Source organism: Vidua macroura, chromosome 1 (assembly GCF_024509145.1).
Source record: "Vidua macroura isolate BioBank_ID:100142 chromosome 1, ASM2450914v1, whole genome shotgun sequence".
In the NCBI taxonomy this organism is placed as follows: domain Eukaryota; kingdom Metazoa; phylum Chordata; class Aves; order Passeriformes; family Viduidae; genus Vidua; species Vidua macroura.
In genome coordinates, this window is record NC_071571.1 from 65,158,452 (window position 1) to 65,180,904 (window position 22,453).

The following is a 22,453-nucleotide window of genomic DNA, read 5'->3' on the forward strand; positions in this document are numbered from 1 at the left end:
TTCAAAAAAGGGGAATTCCAAGCAGGGGAATACCTACAGTTAAATTTTTGGCATAAAATAGCCACTTCCCTTTCTGACTTTCGTGAAAGATTCATTGGTTAGTTTATTTTTTTTAAAAAAACTTGATGTGACACTTTTGATCTGCACATGGATTCATGAAATATGTAGCTCTAAAATCAGAAGGACAGACCATTATTACATGACAGCAGAATTAGAATTTTGTCTAAACAAAATTCTGGAGGAGTTCACCTCACATAATTCCAGTGTTTCTGCAAACATATAACCAGTGTGACATCATCTGAACTCTGCATACTCTCAGAAGCCTAAATTTTCTAATCATAAAAGGAGAATTTAATTTCTTGGTTTTGTAATATAATACCACTGCTATTAATAATTTTATTAGCTTAAGCTACATCAGTGTGGTAGAGATAATGTTTCTGTAGAATGCCACACTAAGATTGCTTGATGGTACAAAATGCAACAAGGAAAAGAAGAAAAAGAGGCAATGAGAGGACTTTTTTTGTAAACCATTTAAAATCATTGTAGTTTAGTTTGTTGAATACTTACGGAATTTTCAAAGACACAAATTCAAAAGTTTAAAAAATGTTACAATTAAAACCATTGTTGTCATTAGTATTCACTTTGCTTGTATATGTGCCTTATCATACATGTTTTTGATTGCCCAGACAGATACTTAGAAAGTGAAGATGGATCTGAGCCCAGGATGTGCAGGGTCTGTGAAATGAGGAAAATGTACATGGATCAAAAATCAACCTAAAAATAAAAGAAATGTTTAAAAAAGGCAAGAAAACCAGAAAAAGAAGTAGAAGAATTGATTATGAGAGTTTTCATTATTTTACTATTTTATATTATCCATTATCATATGCTTTATTATCAAGCTTTAATGACACTGTTAAGTTTGTTTCAGTTTTTCTGCCAGTGATGATATTTTGCATTTTCTTCAGACAAAAAACTGATTCATTTGCAGGAGAGAAAGAGTGGAAATTAATACAGGCAAAGTTAGGTCAAATGCACTGATCAATTCAACTAAAAATAGAGAAATATGTATTTTCTCAAGTCTCTTTGTTAGCTGTTATTTGTAATAAAAGCACATTACAAAAGTTATATTGATTGATGGACAGAGTTAAAAACAGAAGAGTTATACTACAAGATTTATAAAATCAATGTTTGACAGGTCTGATACAGCAGAATAAAAAAGTCTTTTTAAAGGCTTTTTTGTTATCATTATGTTCTTTTTCCACTTTGTGGAACTGACTATTATTATGACAATGTAAAACCTTCTGAGATACAGGTAAATTTTTTAATATTGTGGTTATCAGTTATTTGACACATAGAAAAATAGCTATTATACAAGTCTTTCTTCATATTTTAATCTGTTCAAATTCCAGCTCATTTTTCTGAATGTCTTGGCAGTTCTGAAGGTGGTGTGAGGAAGGGCAAACAGCTTTAAAATATGAGCTTATAGTGACAGTAGTAGGAACAAATGTTGGTGAGAATTTAATTTGTGAAAGCTTTGACTCCAGACCACAAGAGCACATTTTAACAACGTGAAAATAATCAATGATGACTCCATTTTACAAGCACTAAAGGAAGCAAAATGCTCAGAAATGGAATCAATGATCCAGAAAACCAGCTGAAATTCAAAAGTTATTTGATGTTTAGAGCTTCTGAAAAAGTGCAGACTGAGGAATTTCTTTCTGATAGCAATTATAAAATAATTAGTTATTAAACTGAGTTAATAGATTTCATGAGCAGCTGATATATGTCCCAACAACAAGAAAAGAATTTCTACAGTAAGTCTGGTCTCCAACTGGGAAAGTTTTGGAATATGAAATGCAATTCAAGATAAAATTATTTATCTAATACAAAAAAGTCCCTGAATTACAAATCAGTGGAAGCTGGGAGAGGATTATGGGGAGTAAGAATAAGAATTTCTTCTTATACTCTTTGATACAACATGAGGTATTTGCCTTGGGCACTTTGCAGCATGTAGACATCAATAAGTACCTCTTGTATGTTACACGTCATCTACCACTGGACAAAATTCCCAAGAAACAGGATTCAGGGCTATATGAATCCTTGGTCTGATCTGGCAGGATAGTAGTTATGTTTGTAAAACATCCTAGACCAGTTTTATCAAAACTCCTGGAATTGACCACCAAATAATGCTTCGTAAAACAATCAGCTTACAGCCTGTTAGCCGCAGAAAATCTCAGCACTTTATTCCGTATTCATTATTTTGGTAAAGGAGAACCAGCACTGTGGGAATGTCAGTCACTGACACACTCTTTTTTCCATAGAAGCCAATTATACACTGTGGACAGTGCAGAGCAGGGGAATATTTTTCAAAAACTTCAGGCAAAGGCATGATGTATGTCCGAACACTAAAAGAATATTTTAGGTAGGGAAAAAAAATGGTTTTGTGTTTGTGGATGGACGATGGTGTTTCCCCTAAGCAACCATCACTGTCAGAATAGCTTCTCAGTTTTATGCTTCTGTCCATGCTTCAGTCAGAAGATCATCATCCACGTGAGTGATGCACATTTGCAACATGACCAACAGTATTGACAGTGACAAGAAGGAGGACAGACACTACTGTTGTGTTCATGCACAAAGCAATTTTACCCCAGAAGGAGACAGCAGAAAAGACTGACTACAGTCATATGATCCTGCTCAGTTTCATTTCAAATCATCTTAAACTGCATTTGTGCTGACCTGGTCTATGGTTACTCAATTTGATACAGAATACAAAGAGACAGTCAGGGAAAAAAAAAAAAAAGAAAAAAAAAAAAAGGAAATCAGGACTGAAATAGCAATGGCATGATGGCATGATATGTGCTTTTCAGTTATTTTCTCTAAGCATTTGTGTTAGTGGAAAATGCCTATTTCAGCAGCCTGACAGAGGCAAGACTGCTGCCACTCCACATCCCCAGCTCCAACCTGTAATGAGGCTGAACATTATTCAGCCTCCGAATTCCCAGCTGATACACAGAGACCACATACATACAGCACAAATACACATATATACACTGCTGGCCATACAGATAATGTAAAGACACACCTTTGGCACCAAGAGCTGAGGTAATGCAGTACTTCATTCATGCCTTTAATGTGACTGCCACAAATGAACAGCAAAGATAAATGATAGGAACTTCTAAATACTTGATGAAACTTCATCCTGAGCACTGGCAGCAACTGAGCATTTTGAACCTTTTGCGCTGGCTTTCTGTGGCAGTAAAAAATCCTGAATTTAATCAGAGTCAATACCATGGACAACAAGCAATGACTGAGGATCTTTTCTAAGATCTTGCATAAACATCTGGGTAAAGAGACCACAGCTACACTACTGAATTCCTCACAAGATGGAGTATCATGACAACACGTTGAAGGAAACCACTTGGGAAGCCTTGAGAATAAAAATCTGTACAAGAGGCATGAGTGTTCTTTGGAAACTATGGTCAGTCTTGACCTGATGGGAACTAAATTCAAAGGTCTAGAAATTATTTCCTTTCTTCTAGCAATTAGACTTGTCACAGAATTTCCATTCAAGTGTCAAAGACAATGAGGTACTATAACTATTTCAAGCAGGATGTGACAAATAATTAACCTTTTAGATAGATTACATTTAGGAAAAAATATCAACCAATGTTAGGCAAAGAAATGTAAATATATAAATGTATATAAGGTGAATCACTTATGCTCAAGCTGACACCATAGCTGACCCACCATAGAGATCTATGTCATACAGCACACATCATTTTGTGAAATGCAGCACTGAGATGACATGTTGATAAACATTGCTCTTTTATGATACACAAAAGGTGAACATCCATGCTATGAGCAGTTTGACAGTGTAGCTCACTGAGTGTTGATAATTCATCAAAGATACCGGGCAGAAGACTGTAAGATATTTCAGCTTTTTCTCTCAGACAGTGCCCAAAGGGTTGCAGCAGGCACTTGTCACACGAGCTGTCTCCTGTGTGCAAAAGGGCTTGGTCCTTTACTCTCTCCTGTACAGCATGAATAAAATATCACAGAGAGTCTGCAAAATGAAATGTATTTCTCTGACAGCAGTGCCCAGATTACATCCTCAAAAAGAAATGCTTGTTTTACACAGGGCTTAACCAATCTACGCAATTTACTGCCACAAGCTATTTTTGTGGCTTACAGTTTAGCAGATTTCAAAGCAGGATAACACTTTTACAGACATAATAAGAACACCTGAATTTACATTAAGTCAGATAAAAGGAAAACAGAGGATGGATATTAATACATAGAGAAAGGGTAAGTTTCTCTTTGTCTGGACAATGCCCAGCATAAAGTGAACTGATTTCTGCTACACAAGAAAAATGGATAAAAAAAGTAAAGGCTAATCTATCAGGTATAGGCCAGCTTTAACTGCTTAGTGTTAGAGAAAATATACAAGTCCATTATTATCTCACAATTATATCAACATTTCTTTCACCTGACTCTGTAACATCTGATATGAGCTACTGTGAGGGAGAGTATATCAGAACACTAATGGCATGAGTCATTGTGGCAGTTTTGGTGTTTCTTCTTCATAACACATCTAGGACTTTTTTGATTATGACAGAAATATCAAAATCACACAAAATACCACAACTCCACAATATATAGAAGTAAAACTAAAATAGAACTAAAATCTAATTTCCTGCATCCACTCCAACAAAAAATAAACAAGAAGTGAGAACTACAGACTTTTTTCCCCATACTAAAATATTTTGGGTTTTTTTTTTTTTGCTAGTAGCTAATCTCCTTATAATTAAGCTTCTCCCAAAGAGTTTGGGTTTTTTCCACCAGAAAACCACAGAGTCGAGATGCAATTAATTTTGCAATTTTGTTCATCTTTCTTTCGTATTGCTTCCCTTTTTCAACCCTCCACTCTATGAGTCTGGTCCTTTAAGACTCTAAGTTCTTCAAATTAAACACTCTAGACCTGAGCATGAAAATCTGAGCTAGGAAGTGTGCAGGTGAAATGTAGCACCACTCAGGTTTGACATCTCATGTCCTTACTCTTATTTGTCTCCTACTGTTCTGCCTCGTTCAGAACTGAGAGGTCTTCTAGAGTTCACATGAACAAAATGGATCAAGTTCCATATACCGTGTGTGCAAGAGTTCCCAGCAGAATAAGCATCTGCTCTGAGCATTTTTTTTATTAAAAACTGAAAATACTAACAACCCTGACAAGCATAGCAGAAATTGTGAAACAGAAGCAAGTGACCCATACACATGTGAACAAGCTAATATTCAGCCCTGTGGTGACCTTGCATTAGTGCTGGGGTTTGTTCTTCTTCCTATTATTCTTCACTGTGTTTTTAGATCCCCCATTTCATCTCACAGCTACTTGTTCAGCTACTTTGTTTGCACACAGGAGACAGCTCGTGTGACAAGTGCCTGCTGCAACCCTTTGGGCACTGTCTGAGAGAAAAAGCTGAAATAACTTACAGTCTTCTGCCTGGTGACAGCCTACTTGTTCCTCACTACTGCACTGCTCAGTACATCTTTGATCTACACTTGGGCAACACACACAGCATGCATTTTGTACTTAGTCCTCCCTGTTGTTTCAATTTACATTATTAAAGCAGCCAAAAACTACTTTATGCACCTTGGGTATGCTTGACAAACACATACTTCCAAGGGCTTGCCTGGTGCAAGTGTTCTTCCCCTGGTTAGGAATCACCTACGAGATTCAGACCTACAGAGTTCAGTGAGTGTAAAATCTCCACCATCCCTTGGCATGGTGATGCATGGAGGTTGTGACAGGGCTTGCCCAGTCGTTCTACAAATTTCCATGTTTTCCAGGGTTTTGCATTCTGCATAATACAGAGTTGAGGAGGCCAAAGAGAGTATGGGAGTGAGAACATCAATTTGGATTTTATCTTCCATTAACAAAAATGAGTGTTTGAAAGCCGAGACATGAGCCAGGGGAGCTTATAACTTTCTACAGTGACCTGAAAGGAGGGTGCAGCCAAGTGGGGAGCAGCCTCTTCTGCCAGGCAATCTGCAACAGGACAAGAGGACACAGTCTCAAGCTGCACCAGGGGAAGTTTAGTTTGGAAATTAGAAATAATTTCTTCACAGAAGAGGTGATTAGACATTGGAATGGGCTGCCCAGAGAAGTGGTGGAGACACCATCCCCGCAGGTGTTTAAGGAAGGACTTGACATGGCACCAGTGCCATGGTCTAGTTGACACGGTGGTGATGCATTATGGGACTCGACGATCTCAAAGGTCTTTTCCAACCTAACCGATCCTGTGATTCTGTGAAGGCAATATTTGGTTGTCACACAGCCGATGGCTGTCCTCTCTCACATGTATCACATATTGTCCCTGCCCAGCAGGCTTGGCCTCCACCTGCGCTTGGAAGATTGCAGCTTGCTTTGATTTAAGCGGAAACAACGCCAGGGTGAGCAGCTGCGGGCAGCGGCGGCTGAGGGCGGCTGAGGGCGGCTGAGGGAGCCCCGGCAGCGACCCCAGCGCGCCACGACCCCGCGGGCACGGCGGGGGGCGCCACAGAGCGAGCACAACACACGCCCGCGCGGCCATGGCGGCGCTGATTGGCGGCGGCGGCGGTCCGCAGCCATGAGAGGCGGCTTCTGATTGGTCCGCAGGTGCGGACCCGGGTGGGGCGGGGCGGCGGAGGGTACATAAGGAGGGAGCGGCGCTGGCGGCGCGCAGGCGGCGAGGGGCGCGGGACGGGCGCTGCCGGGGTCCGGGCGTGGGCGGCGGCGGGCGACGCGTGCGGGGCTCAGCCCGTGGCGACAGCGGCGGAGGCCGCTCCGGGTGTCCGTGGCGGCAGCAGCAGAACCGGCTGTCCCCAACCATGCTGTGCTATGTGACCAGGCCGGACGCGGTGGTGATGGAGGTGGAGGTAGAGGCGAAAGCCAACGGCGAGGACTGCCTCAACCAGGTGAGGGTCTTCTTCCCGCCGCCCGCCTGCCGGGCGCCAGCGCTCGGGGCGGGGGCTGTGACGAGCGCAGCGGTGCCCACGGGGCAGCACCGAGCGCTGGTGCCCGGCGGCCGCGCTGCTCCCCTGCCAGTCCGCCGCCCTCTCCCCGCGGCGGGGCCCGGACGCCAGGCGAGGGGCGGCGGTGGCGCGGGGCTGGGCCGTGCGGGGGCGGCCGCGGCGGTGGGGGCGGGGAGCGCCGCAGCGTCCCCGCTTCCCTTATGGTTTTGGTTTTTTATTTTCCGTCTTTTTCTTTTTTTTTCCCAACCCTTTCTCCATGTTGAATGCAGAAGGTGCTGCATCCCACGCCACGGGGCTCTCCGGCCCCTCTCCCGTGGGAAGCGCAGGCCCGGGCCTCGCCACGGAATCCCGCTGGAAGTGTGCCTGGGGAGGGGACAGGAGTGGGGCCAGAGGCGGGGGATGTAGCACCCACTGCATCCAGACCTCTGCATCGGGGGCCGAGCGGGCTGGAGCTGCCGTCCAGGTGCATTCTCGCCCTTCCGTCACCACCGCCTTGCTGTGTCTGCGGTGGCTTCTGTAGGGATGCTGGGGGGAGACAGACGAACCGTCCGGTCTGCTGGTGGCACCTAAATAAAACTTGTGGATTTACTCCTCCGTGCCCAGCAAGTGCTAATGGTTGTGATGTTGAGTATCAGATATTTTCCTCTTGTGGAAATCCGCTGACCCTCTGAAGTGCCTGTCCTGGGGGTGAAATTTGACCGTGGAAGCCCATGTGTATTTTGGCTAATAGAGAAATTCCTAGTTCATGCATAGTGCTTTCTTCTGGGCTGCTTTGTATGCAACCTAAAATCTAAGTGATTAAGCCTTTGTATGAAGGTGCTAACAGCAGGATTTTGTGTGGTTTTATCTGAGCAGTCTGAAAGACCACTTCAGAAGTTACTTTTCATTGTCATGTTGTAGCCTGATTGTAAAGAATCTTATTCTTTCAGGTTTGCAGAAGGTTGGGGATTATAGAAGTTGATTATTTTGGACTGCAGTTCACTGGCAGCAAAGGGGAGAATCTATGGCTGAATTTGAGGAACAGGATCTCGCAGCAGATGGATGGCTTAGCCCCTTATCGATTGAAATTGAGAGTCAAGTTTTTTGTTGAGCCACATCTTATCTTACAGGAACAGACAAGGTAAGTAAATATGGTTGTAAGCACATTTAATTTAATACTTTGCTTTCAGTTGCTATAACTTATAAAAGTGATTGCACACTGTTTTTATTTCTTTTATCATATGGTAATTTTGCTTGACTTTTCTATGTAGTTTTGAAATCTTAGTGTTTTTGAAGTTTATTATTGCTTTTTTTTTTAGAAAAAATGTAATTAAATTGGCAACATTAAACTTTGTGTAGCTGCGAGTAAGTAATGAGTGTGAGTAATTTTTGGAGCACTTAGTGCTGGAACTGGAAGAAACTTAAGCTACCAGTATTAAACTTTTTATATGGTATTTGTGTGTCCGATAGTAACCTCTGTTCTGTGGTGTTACTCTAGGTCATTCTGAACCACTAGTACAGAAAGGCAGGAAACAATTCCTCCCACAGTGCAAAAAAAAAAAACTTGCTGAATTCCTTTTTGTCTGGTATTATGTTACAGTAACTTTCATATAGCTACAGGCCCTTAGAGGCTACAAAAGAAACAGCTGTCTGGCTGCTTCTGTGGCAAGTCCTCTTAACTAAATCATCATACTGTTATTAAAGCAGAAGAAATAGTCTTCTAAGATTAGTAGGGAACACTTGCTTTTACTCCTTGAGTTTGATTACCACATGAGTTGCAACAGAATTATCTTTAAAGAATGCTGTACACGTATGTATTTAATGCTGACCTTCCACCTACTATTTCCTGTTAGTTTTTGATAGTACAGTTAATATGAATGGGGGCAGTTGAAATCTAGTGTCTGTATGATAATGCCAAAACCCATTTTCACTACTCACCTGAATTTGTTACTCTCATTAACTTAGTACTTTCAGAATTAAGACCATGAGTACAACATGGTGCTTTTGCTTAGAATGTCTGAAGAACTTGGTCAGAGGCTGACAGTCTGATTTGATGTTTATTTCACAGGAAAAAGGTTTTGAGTTTATTTTTTGATCTAATGTGTAGGGGACAGGCTTTTGGGGACCAGTGGTTCCAGCTCATCAATATGGTTGAAGTTTTCAGAATGCTGTGGTGGTAGACCACATGGTTGTCTTGGATAATAGTTTCAGTTAGGTAAATGCATTTAAACTGAATTCCAGTTCTGACGTACTTTTATTTAGGAAATAATTTCTGCTATCCGTGGCATATGGTAGAGTATTTTTCCTTAAAGAAACTGTTATTTAAATATTCTTGGTAAGTATAAAACCAAATAACAAATGAGATTTATGTTGAACAAAAGGAGCCAGACAATTTCATACCTGATGAGGCAGAAGAGATTACCCTGAGCATGTCGGATGTGTCTGCACTCACAAAGCAAATCAGGGTGAAAATCTGAGGAAACCTCAAAGTGGCATTTTTATGCTATCATTGATGAATGCTTCTTTAACTTCACAAGGCTTTTACAGATGTCTGTGTCCCTGCCTTCAGCGCTGTCAGTGCAAGACCTGGCAGGAGGTGGAAGTTAATAGAAAGGTTGAACTGGTGAAACATGCCCCAAGGGCCTCAAATACTGGCTTGTGTAGCTAAAATGTAAGAGAGTTTATACACCTACATCAAAGCAGCAAGTATTTCTCCACTGTAAAGATGATTTAAAAGGATGTAGGTGGGGCAAGCTTTCTTTTATGTATTAAGACTGTTCTGAAACTAACATTTTTAACAAACAATTTAAAAATTAACCCGAGCTTAGGCATCAGAAGAGATATATTAAAACCAAATACAAGTTGTATGTCAAGTTGTAATAACTGCCTTTTAGTTGTGTAAGCTCAATAGTCCACATGTTAGCAGACCTAGAATTCCAGAGCCTGTGGTAAATGTCTATTCTCCTGGATTGTTGACACCAAGTTTTAATAGAGCGGCTTTTTTTCCTACTCAGATCTGCTTGAGGATTTACATATGCACATAACTGTGAATTCATACTTAGTTTGTGTGTAAACATCAAAGAAAAGATTAAAAACTTGTAAACCTGTTGCCAAACTTAAAAATAAATAGTTATATCATAGAATTGCAAGGATTAGCTGTACAGTTAAAGCTGACACATTGTTTCATCTTTGTCTGCAAAGTCTTGGTGGAGAAAGTGATGGGTATCCTTAGTTTCCTTTAGTTGTTGTGTCCATATTTGATGTATGGGGTGTTTCTGGCAGAGCTGCTGCCTTGTGGTCCTGTGTGTGAAGAACACTGGAGAAGTTTTCCAGTCTTCTGCTTGCAGCTTCTGATCCTGTTTTTACATATAAATTAGATGCATGTTGAGACTGCTTTTGAAATCTGAGAAGCTACAAGTAATTCTAAATTCTGTTGATGTGCTTCATCATGATTATAATGGCAAGCGTTATGACTGAGTTACCAGTTTTTTTCTGTGTACTTTGGAAGCTTTGCCAGCCCCAGTTGCAGTGCTTCATTAGAGACCCTTGCCTTGCACTTCAGTTTAAAACTCAGGTGTGTGCTTGTTTGTAGCAATTTAATGTTCACATGCTGTGAAACCAATCTGGCAACAGAATGTTGACCTCTGCTTCTGTTACCTTTGATCAGCCCAGAGGAAGATTACAGCCAATTTTAATATTCTTATACAAGGCAGCCTTTTTGCACAGAGCACAAAGGCAGAACAGGTTATAATTGTACCTCTGACCACTGTGGCAACAAACCACGTTCACTAAGTGCTTTGGGAATCTGAGAATTGTGTGGGGAAACCCTTTCTACTGCACTTTTTTAATAGGGTTAAAAGCAGTTTATTTCTATTCTTCTTTGGATCTCAACTTTTAGGTTTTTTGACTACCTGGTACTGAATTGCACCACATGATTTCATAGTTTAGAATTGTTTTCAATGGAATAAAAGTGCTTCAGTGCAAGAATGTAATTCAATCTGCTGCTCTCAGAGATTTACAAACAAGTCTGAGATGTGAACAGTGTGGTGCTTTAGAGGAGTCTGAAGAGCTAGCTCTAAGTTTTCTTTATCGTGGGAAATCATACTGCTTGAAAAGGATTATCTGTTTACTTAAAGACACATGTGATGGTCCAAGATCAAGATCATAACCCTGGCTTGTGTCTTGTTCATTTTCACTCTTTTCTGTATTTCTTTGATAGGTCGTGCAACAGTTGCAGGGGGAAAAAAAGCAAACCTGCTTTTCACCTGTTTACTGATTGACTTGTGGGTGGTTCATGTATCAAATGTTGTGAAGTGTTGAATTGCAGTAAGGAGCTAGGGCTTAGAGAAAGGATTATACTTCTCAAATCGGGATTTTCAGGAGACTTTTTGCCAGGGGTGGGGCCGGGAGGAGGTGCCCAGGAGCGGTGCGGCCCGGGCGGTCCCGCCGTGCCGGGTGCGGGTGTCCGAGGTCAGCAACCGGGAGTGGCCGGGGCTCGGCCCGGGAGCCAGCTCCGGTTTGGGATATCGCAACCCCTGCCAAAGGCAGAGAGCTCCGGGCATCGGCCACAGGCCGGTGTGGAATGTGAAGCAGAGGAGTCTTGAAACTTCATCCACCTTTTACCAGGAACAGTGTTTGCCGAACTGCCCAAGAGACCAATGCTGTCTGGCAGCAGTCTGGGAGAATGATGGGTTTAGGTTTTAAATTCGGCATTATTTGTCTTGTTTAGCACGACTGAAAATCAAATATTCACATGTAAGCCACAAAATATGTCAAATTCTAGTAAGCCACACAATATCATGAAGCATTCAAAAAGCTGCGTTTTGCCAACCTTGAAAGTGGCAATTATTGTTTTTGAGATTGTTAAAAAGTTGTGTGATGTTTGCCAGTATTTGAATTATACTTACAAAGTACACTTTTTTGCTGTGTTGTCCAGTTGTATTGATGAACTAGTTGAAATTAAGAATGACCTTAAATATTTTGAGGAGTCAGATACATGTAGTAGATAACAGGATGGTTTTTTTGCTTTTTATCCTATAACATTGGATAGCCAGTGCAGCAGTGATGTGGCCTTTGTTACAAGGCAATGAAAATGTGTATGACTGACACTGGGGTGAGTTTAATGGATCTGTTTGTCTAAGCCAGAGTTAAACTGCAGTTGGTAACCTTTTATCCACTCTGCTATGAGCAAGGAAGAACAAAGATAGTGAGGAGCATAAAAAAAAAGCAAAGAATGTTGCTTTTTTTAATGTAGGGTGGCCTTGTCTGTTTTTAAAATCAGAATTCTATACATTTAGAAGTCTTTATAAATATATTTTAGGGAGAACAATCATACCTCTTAATTTTGATTTTAGACTACAGAGCAGTAAATGTACTCCACAGTAGGAAAGAGCCTTAACCTGTGGTAAGGAATCATGCCCCAAAAAGAACAGGTAGTTCCTTGGGAAGTATGCCAAGATTCTTGCCCATAGTCTGGCAAGAGAGTGAGTTCTTTTTGGCTATGCTTCCAGGGGTCATTAGTCATATGCAGACACCTCTTTGGTAAAGTATTGTCACTTCTTCCACTGACAGCTAAGTTTAGAGCTTAAAATTTTTAGCTACCTATTTGCTCTGTTTCCCTTGCCTTGATTAAAAAAAAATTCGTAGAAACTACTAGTAGTAGTGCAGAGCCTTGATTCCTATTGCACATAATTGTCGTCAATGAGTTACAAAAGAAAATATGATCTTGTGTTACATGTACTTTTTTTATTTTTTGTGGAGTTCTTACTGCATTGGGTTCATTGGGATGAACATTAACTGATTTGCCCTCTCTTGGAATTCCATTGTAGTGAAGTTCTGATGGCTGTTTCTAGTAGTAGTGTTCAGTATTGTCAGCCTGCATAAATTGCTTCAGAGGGAGGCAAAAAGCAATTAATGTGATTGATATCTGGGTCTGTGGCTTTGGTTTGATAGCTATACTTTTTTGTGAAATGGACCATCTGCTGAAATCTCCTTGCAACTTCCCCTTTCTACAGTTTTTGTATCAAATTGTTTGCATCCAACTACAGTATATTAATCACACCACATTTGATTTTACTGAGTGCTTTGTATGTACATAAATCTTCAGTTATATGCAGAACATGGATCCAAAAATAAGGATGCAAAATTAATATAAAATCACCAGTAGCTAATGCTTGAAGAAAATCTGTTATCCTGTTCTAATTGTAAAACTGCCTTTTGTTCTTTTGGAAAGGAAGAAATCTGTCTGGGCAGTGACTGATGGAGTGTAGCTTTGGCAAACTTAATGTGTTTCCCTCTAGTCAGTATTCTTATGTAGTGTTTTGGACTACCAAACTCAGAGGAAATGTTCCACAATTGAATACACAGGTATGTCTAGGTAGCATGGGGTTCAGAGGGGAAGAAAAGGCTGTTTTGGGTTACAGAGACAGTCTTTCATACTGATCCTATCACACGTAGAGAACTTGGGCTACAAGCACAGTGGGAAGTTCTGTTTGTCCTTAAAGTTGCCACTAGTTGGTCAATGTCCCAAAATGTCTGGCAAGTGTTAAGATAACTAGGAGTCACAACAATTAATGGGCAAAGTTCAGCGTTGTGAAGATTTAAAGACTAAATGAAGCCTTGGCAAAGGTAGTAAAAAGCTGCAGAATGTGTGAAAAGAATGTTGGGGCTAGGACAAGAACAGTCAGACATACCTTTTGTCTGACTTCACTTACTTCTCAAATTTGTAGCATGTATTATTAATGTATCAAATGCAACTGAAGTGTGAATGATGTAGAAACAACAACATTTAGTTTCTTATATGGTGGACAAACTTTAGATTTTTTTACCAGCAGTGTTGGAAATGCAACCTTTAGGGACCGTAAAAACAGTCCAGTTTATAGTTTTAACAGTTCATTGTTCTAAAACTTGCTAGGTAAAAATTGCATTAAGTCTAAAGTACTAGTGCTGAAATAATACCTTGAAAAAAATGTATCCTCTTACTGTACAACCTGACTATATTTAGAGGTGAGCAAAGTCTTAATTTTTTTTTTAATCATATCTAAAGGTTCCAGGAGAGAGGAGGGGTGGAGGATTGTGTATGAAGTGATTAGGTCACAATCAAATTTACAAAAACTTACATAAATCCTTTCTTGTAACTAATAGTATCTGTGATATGAACAGATTTTCTACATGACAGTCTGTTGGGTCCTTTAGAATTTGCAGAAATAGATAAGGAACTGCATCAGAGATCCTAATGCTTTAGTTTTGCTTGACTGTATTCAGCAAGAAAATCACATTCTTAGGCCTTTTTCTTTAAGGATCAAAAGACTTTGTTTAGTGTAAAAAAAATCAAGTCTGCGTTTGTTATCAGATTGTGGCTAGTGTCATGTTTTGGACCTTTGAAGAGGAATGATTTTACAATGGATATTAATATAACTTTGAAGGAGTGCATTCTGCAGCTGGATGGGCTTTTTCTGATGTGTTCATAACCCTCACTGTCTTTAAAATTGTAGATGCCTTTTCCTCATCAAACACAAAGAGTCAAAACAAACAAAAAACCCCCACCATTACACACACACACACAAAAAAAAAGGCAGCAGAGAATTTGCTACCTGAACTTTGGCTGCAGGGCAGCTGCTCTAACAGGTCAGTGTGAAGTCATTCACTGTCCTGTTATGGGTGTAGTTTAGGTTATTTAGGTGCAGATGGACTGAATTTGCATAAAGTTACTTTGCAGTAACTGTCCTTTATATGTGTTGTTTGTTCTACGTATCAAAAAAAATGCCAAGTAGTGGAGTATTTGTGAGATGTTTTCCCTTCTGTGATGTGAGCCAGTTATGGGAAGTTACTGCATGTTAGCTGATGTGATGCTACTTCACATTGCCTTAAACTTATTTATCTTCCTATGCCATTACTGGCTTTGTAGTAATGGAATGTGATATGCCATGCATCTTCTGTATCCATTTCTGTAATTCACCTGTATTTGCAGGAGCAATATTTTGGTTTTCAGCTCCCCTTGAGGTGTCAATAAGGTCTTCCCAGCAAGAGGAGAACTCTTCACTTTACCCTGTGTAGTCAGTGCTGTCATATAAAAAAAACCCCTGAAGATACAAGTTGTAAATGTGTTTTAGCTAATGAGAAAAAAAAGTCTAATCTTTCTTTGAAATGCTGTAATTAGTACTTTAAATGACTGGAAATCCTGTTCTGGTATTGTCAGAGGATCAAGAATGCATAAGAATGTCTTTATTTTATGAAATGTTGATTGGAGTTAGGGAAAGGCCTACTATTTGAATTTAGTTTGGCTCTAGTGTTTTTGTAATTTATACTGAATTTTTAGATTTATGTGCTGAGCACAAAAAAGAGTCTGTACAACAAAATAATTTTAAAAGGCCGCAGACATGCCTTCCTGGGGCCCAAGCCCAAAAAGCTGTTACTCTGCAAGGTAGGAGAAACACATAGGAGCAGAGGTTTGACACTCTCTCTCAAAGAAAAAGAGCCTAAAGAAGGAATAACCTGCTGACAGTGGAGACAACTGTCTGAAGTTCTGGTCCTCCTGCCACCTCAGGTTGTGTCCTGCACACTGTGAGGACACTGGCTTCCACTAGACCCCCTTCAAGAAGTGCTGAAGAGTGTAGGATGATGTTTATACTTGAGAGTGATGTGATTAAGCACTTGCATCACAACTAGCATGATACTCCAGCATAACAAATGGTTTGCAAAGGGAAGTGTTGGAGCTGTGAATTCTTGCAGGAAGTGGACTGTAGGAAAGCTTACAGGATAATTTAATACCAATTCTGTTTTGTCCTGATTCAAAAAGTTGTGGATATGAGGCATCTTTTGGCTGGTATCTTCTTAGTTGCAACATTTACCAATAGAGCTGAGAAAGAACACAGCTTTTGTAAGTTCTGTAATTGATCATAATGCTGAAAAAAGTCCTGTTTGCCTTGTTGTACTGAGCAATTTTAGAATGCTACAACAGAATATATGCTAGATACTCAGAATTCCAATTGGAAGGAAAGCTCATCACTAATTAGCATCTTCAGCTTCACTGATGAGAGATTAAGTACAGAGCTTCAGTAAAGCTTTTCTTAAAAGTAGATTAGACTTCATTATAGAAGAGTAAATGTCCTGTTCCTGTGGAAGCCAAGACACATTCCTGTGGGTGCTAGGCTTCATTTATTGTAAGATTTTCTTCAGTGATACATAACTCTGTGATGCATAATTCTCCATCTGTCTTCCATAAATATGTTGAGCCTTAAATGGTAAGAAATTTATATTGTGTCCCCTGAAGGAAAACAAGGATGATCTATAGAAGTTAGGCCGACCCATAGGGGGTAATGACATGCTGCTGTTAATGTTGGTTAAAATGTTGATTTGTCTGTCAAGTAACCTATGAGATAATTAAGAACAGCTTTTTGAATTTTCAGCAAGCTGTCAAACCTGCCTTGGTCTCAAGTGCAAAGGTTGGTCTGATGAATGCTTACACCATAGCTGTTTTTCTATTTCATTCCCTAATGCCTTTTCAGGTATTTCAAGTTATTCTGTTAATCATGTTGCTGGCAAAAACACCATGGCTGTAGTGGCAGGGGCATTTCCACTGTGTAGAGAGAGTATGGATTCCCCTTTTTCCAAAACAGAAGTTTGTATGTTTTGAGATGCTCTTCCCAAATTTGCTTTTGTGAAATGAAAAATAACTTGTAAATCGCAACCAAAATGTAAATATGGGAAACTAATTAAAATCTTTCATTGATATTTTACTCACTAAATTGAAATTACTAAGTGGCCTTAGGAGTTAAAGCAGTTCTTATTCTTGAGATACTCAGGATGATGGTGAAGTGCTCTTTTCTGTTAGTAGTGATTTTAGATGCCATCTTCAGTTGTAGCTTCATGTTTAAGAGTAAGTAAAGAATAAGATGGAGGCCCTTTTCTTTCCCTTGTGCCAGACTTCATCTGCTTGGTACATTCATTGTAAATTCTTGATTGCCAAACATAACTGAGATGTTACTTCTTACATGTCTTGATTACAGATATCATGTAACAATTTGTGTAAGCAAATGCTTGGTTGTGTTGCAGGCATATGTTTTTCTTGCATATAAAAGAAGATCTTCTTGCTGGTAATCTTCAGTGTTCTTCAGAGCATGCAATTGAACTTAGTGCATTGTTGGCACAGATGAAGTTTGGAGATTATAACCAGAACACTGCCAAGTACAATTATGAAGAGTTGTGTGCAAAAGAGCTCACCACTACTATTTTGGAGAGGTAAAAAGCACAATGATCTAGTTTCCTTTTTGGAGACCAACAGCAAAAAATTTTGTTATGCATTTAATTGCTGGTAATATAGTGTAAATCAGTAATTTAACAATAATAGCTTTGGAGATCAAAATCTTTGATGTTCTGATTTCAGTTAAATTTTTAAACTCAGTTATGAGGTGTGGTGTTTTTGTTGTTTTCTAATGAAAACTCTGGTACATGGGGAAATACAGATATATCTAAGTCCCTGGATCAGAGTAGTTAAATTGTAAGTATGTCTTAGACCTGTACTTGTGAATGAAAGAATTCATCTGGCTTAGTACCCTTACTCTGAAAAGCAAACAGAATTCTGAAACATCTTCATAGCTCAGTTCCTGAATATCAGGAAACATTCAGTGTGTCATACTTTTCTGAAGTGTTTTCTTTAACTATGAACTTAATGGTAGCTCAGGGAAATATGTTGGGGCTGGTGGTGGTATTTGGAAAACCTTGATTATATGTAGCTTTTTCATTTCTAAGCAAATGCACAGTATTTCCTCTTTGATATTCTCAGGATGTTTTGGTAATTCTCAACTATTTCCAGTTCATAATTGCTGGAAATCTATAGACAGATAAAGCAGGTCAGGAGCATTTACTAATCTGTTTAACTAGGTCATGTAAAAACCCATGTTAAAACAAGCTGCTAACAGTAACAGCAGATACTTGAATTATTTCACCTATCCTTAATCTTTTTATCAACAGCATTATTACAAAGCACAAGGAGCTAGAAGGTCTAAGTCAAGCATCTGCTGAATACCAGATTCTACAGATTGTTACAACATTGGAGAACTATGGGGTAGAGTGGCACTCAGTGAGAGATAGTGAAGGGCAAAAACTCCTTATTGGTGTTGGACCTGAAGGAATATCCATCTGCAAAGATGACTTCAGTCCAATCAACAGGTATGTGTTTCCTGGAACCATTGGCATGATCAATTTTTCAAAAATAAGGAGCATGCCTCTAGTTGTCACATAAATACTCAAAATTGCCCTGAGAATTACTATAAGTGACTATAGGGATGTAGGGTCTGAGGGGCAGTACCTGCTTGTAATCAAGGTAAACAAATGACCTTAATTATCTTGATTTTTTTATATATTCTTGAGGCAGCATCTTCAATCATTATTGCTGACTACCATCAGAAATCATTGTAACTTCTGATAAAAATACACTGTAATAGTTTGTGGAAAATGCCCTAATCCTTAACAACTAAATAACCTTTCTTTTTTTTGACATTAATTTATAGGATTGCTTATCCTGTTGTTCAAATGGCAACTCAGTCTGGAAAGAATGTATATCTGACTGTTACCAAGGAGTCTGGTAATAGTGTGGTTCTCTTGTTTAAGATGATCAGTACAAGGGCAGCAAGTGGACTCTACAGAGCAATTACAGAAACACATGCATTTTACAGGTCAGTATTGCCCCTAGAGTCATGCACTGCTGCTCTTCTCCAGTGTTTGATCTAAGTGCTTAAGCAGCCAGCAGTCTGACTGCACTTTGGAAATGCTTTGCAAAATTCCATTGTATTTGCAGCCTCTCTTTTCCTCTCAAGTCCAGAAGCTGAACAGGTTTTTGCTGCTTTCCATTTTGTGGGGTGGGAGTAACAATAAAAGTAAGCAAAATTTTCCCACTATGAATAACAGCATTTCAGAGTATAAACTTATGTTCCTTGATACTTAATAAGCAATACATACATTTTTTGTTCCTGTGTAAGAGAGAATGAGAGCAGTAGGGAAGATCCTGTCATTCAGAATGTGTAGATCCTTTATTTGGCTCCTTCAGTTAAGTTATCTGCATGCTACCTTCCCATCCCATATATTTAAACCTTCTTACAGGTCCTCTGTCCTTGCTCACATGCTCAGGATTTTGCTTCATGCCAGCAGCTATCCACTGTCTCTGTCCTGTTGTTCTTTGAAGGGTGAGGTGCTATACTCATTTGTTGGTGGGCAACTTTTCAACCCCCTTTCATTCCTACTGTGGTGTCCAACACTGATCAGTAAGACTAGCTGTCAAACACACTTAGCAGTGTTTTCTTAAAATTAACTACCACATACTAGTTTCAATTACTTCTTGATCTTTGTATCTGCTTATAATTTTCTGTCCTTCACAGTTTGATTTTAATTTAAGCAGAATTTTAGTTTGGCAATAGCATTTGGCCATAAGCTTAGATCTTGAACCTTAGGCCCTGGGAGACTGTAGTCCTTCTGTTTTGTTTGCGTTTTCCTTCCTGTGTTGCCTAGAGAAGTGATATGCCTTAATAGGCTTCTGAAGATTCAACTGGATCACTGAAATCTGTGACAAGCATGGTTAGGGTAGCTGAAATGCACAGTGGCAAATACAAATGCCTTAATTCTCTACACTCCACACTGGCTCCCTTCAGAATGACATAATATGTGGTAGCACAATAATACTAGCATATAAATTACTTGGTGGAAATTGGGTTAAAACATTACTTGACTCTATGATAAAACTGAGAGCCAAAGACTCTTAATTGGAATTATTTAGGGCAGCATTTGGAAATGCCATTCAAAAAGGTGTTGCCAGGCTGAACTGTGGATTAAGCAACTGTTTGCTGTTTGTTAGCATAATTCTTTTAAGTCCCTTCCATAGGCTGAGTCTATTTTACCAAACACTTCACTTTTTGAAGATGTAAAGTAATTGTCACTTTCCATTTTACACTTTCCAAAGGAGAATTTTCATGCAAAGATCATTCAAGAGCTTAAATATTACCTCAGACTGTTTAATTTACTTTAATTTCAGTGCTGTTACTTCAACTTTGGGAACAAATGGCTGTAGGATTGTTCTACTGGTATTAACTAACCAAGTTTGCATTTGTCCTATTGCTTTATAGGTGTGACACTGTCACCAGTGCTGTCATGATGCAGTATAGTCGAGACTTAAAGGGTCACCTAGCATCTCTATTTCTGAATGAAAACATTAATCTTGGTAAAAAATACGTCTTTGATATTAAAAGAACATCAAAAGAAGTTTATGATCATGCGAGGCGAGCTCTTTATAATGCTGGCATTGTGGATCTTGTTTCAAGAAGTGATCAAACCCCACCAAGTTCCCCTCTTAAGTCTTCAGAAAGCAGCATGAACTGTGACAACTGTGAGGGTCTCAGCTGCCAACAAACAAAAGCCCTGCAAGAGAAGCTGCGCAAGCTGAAGGAGTCCATGCTTTGTATGGTGTGTTGTGAAGAAGAGATAAACTCAACCTTTTGTCCCTGTGGCCACACAGTTTGCTGCAAGTCCTGTGCTTCCCAGTTACAGGTAAATGCAGTGCCCTTAAGATGCAAGTTACCAATTTGTGTGGAAGGTTTGATTTTTTTATATTTGATGGTGATGGATTAATACATTTATGATGATGTTCTAGTAAAACTAATAAGATTGTGGCAAATTAATTTCAGAGAGCATTCTGTCTGAATGATGTGCTAAATGTAATTTGTGGCGAGGCTAAGAATGAGCTGCATCTCGCTTCTCACCATATGTGGTCTTAAATATGGGATGATGGAAGAAGTGCTGTTATTGTGTATGTGAAGTCTGCAGGAAGTGCAGACACTCTCAAAATACAAAGTAAACTAATTTCCCAATGTTTTTCCTTTCCAGTCGTGTCCTGTTTGCAGATCTCGTGTAGAGCATGTCCAGCACGTGTACTTGCCAACCCACACCAGTCTTCTCAATCTGACTGTGATATGATCTACGTACACACTTCAAATGCATCATGTACTCTTCAAACTGCACTAATAAGAAATGCAACCATTGATTGTGAAGAAGGCAATCACTCTGGCACCTAACCACGATCAAAAGCAAAAAAAAATACTGCATTTTTTAACATAAATATTATTTGTTCAGCATGTCCAAAATGGTTTGGGACGTCTTCTGAGAGAAGTGTAATTGATTCATGTTCTTTAAAGAATGATCCATAAGTTTGTAGCACCGCAGTGTTGCCACAAAGCTTGGTAACCCTGGAGAAATGCGGTGTAGACATGCAAATGTACCTGGTAAAAGCAATGCAGTCTTTTCTTTTACATGCTCTAAATCCTTTTTAGCGCTGTTGTACTGTTTATTTTAATAGTAAGACTTGCTTTTACACGTACCAGTTTAGTAAGGCTCATAGCGTCTGCTTTTAGTAAACTGCTTTAAAGAGGAGAGATCTCTTTTTAAAAAATTCGTTCTTAAACTGAAGTTACAAGGCTTCACTAAGCAGCTGTGCTGAACTCAGAATTCTGTTAAATAGAAAACAATTCTGAGAGAATAGCTTTGGAAAGGGAGGACAAGATTGTTAATCTTCAAGTGTTGAGGGTGAGTCAGGAAAGTCTTGTGGTTGCCAGTGTCCTGTGGAAGCACTGCTATGGCAGTTCATTCACAGCTCTCAGTGGGCAGGGTAGTCCCAAGTTTCCCACAGTTTACTTCTGGCTGGTGGTCTTGGAAGCTGCAGGGAACTGGCCTTCAAGTTGGCTTTATTTTTGGAGACTGATTTTAAACTATTAAACATGCACCATTAATCTTTAAGGGTTTTGTCTAATTTTAAATGCTTTCTTCAGTTAGCATCTTTAGCAGGAAATAACCTACCCAATAAAATGCTTTTGATTTCCACCCCCCTACTTGGGCATTTTGGGCTCTGGTTTCCTAGTGTCTTCTCCAGGGTACAGAGGGAACTGGAGACCATGTTTGGGTGCAATACTGGCTTAATCAAAGCTAGAAAAGTACACTGTCACTTTACTGAAATTCTCTGACTATACTTTTCATATTGCCTTAATGTAGCAGTAATGTGTGTTTATGCATCTGTTTCTTTGCACAGACATTTTGTCAAAATATTAAAACTCTACTTTTTTATGACACATTAGCATATAAACCTTACTCTAAGAGGGTATTTATTTTTTCACTTTGTAAAGAAAATTTTGTTTCCTCATGAAGCAAGAGCTTTGTCCTATATTGTAGGCAGCTTCTGTCTTTTTTATATTCAGATTAATAAAGGACTTTAAAAATCTTTGTATTATTGCTAAGACTGATTTTGTTCTGAAATTCATCTGAGGGATTACTGAACTGAAAACACAAGCAGTATTTTCATATTCACAGGCTTGAATATTTTGTCATGTTTGAGGTAATGAGGTTTTCTCAAATGCATGCAAAGGAGGGAAGAAAACTGGCATTTGTTACAGACAGTGAACTTTAAAACAGCTGACATATTCAAACTGTA

The 22,453-nt window shown here is 39.4% G+C and overlaps 1 protein-coding gene across 2 annotated transcripts; it reads left to right on the forward strand.

The window, feature by feature from the left end:
- The first annotated feature begins 6,757 nt into the window (after positions 1-6,757).
- Positions 6,758-22,247, forward strand: MYLIP (myosin regulatory light chain interacting protein). Of its 2 annotated transcripts, XM_053998243.1 has the most exons (7): positions 6,758-6,951; positions 7,938-8,128; positions 17,041-17,226; positions 17,959-18,156; positions 18,498-18,662; positions 20,103-20,523; positions 20,860-22,247. In XM_053998243.1, exons 1-7 carry the CDS (start codon positions 6,865-6,867, stop codon positions 20,947-20,949), a joined length of 1,338 nt encoding a protein of 445 aa, XP_053854218.1. In that variant the 5' UTR covers positions 6,758-6,864; the 3' UTR covers positions 20,950-22,247. The 2 variants fall into 2 exon arrangements, with proteins under 2 accessions (XP_053854218.1, XP_053854226.1); XM_053998251.1 differs by lacking the exon at positions 17,041-17,226.
- The last annotated feature ends 206 nt before the right edge of the window (positions 22,248-22,453 follow it).

Bases quoted from the DNA above. Each gene is read 5' to 3' on its own strand.
- MYLIP (XM_053998243.1), top strand. From the start codon at position 6,865: ATGCTGTGCTATGTGACCAGGCCGGACGCGGTGGTGATGGAGGTGGAG. The intron at 8,129-17,040 runs GTAAGTAAATAT...GTTGTGTTGCAG, and splicing joins ATCTTACAGGAACAGACAAG to GCATATGTTTTTCTTGCATA. The intron at 20,524-20,859 runs GTAAATGCAGTG...TTTCCTTTCCAG, and splicing joins CCTGTGCTTCCCAGTTACAG to TCGTGTCCTGTTTGCAGATC.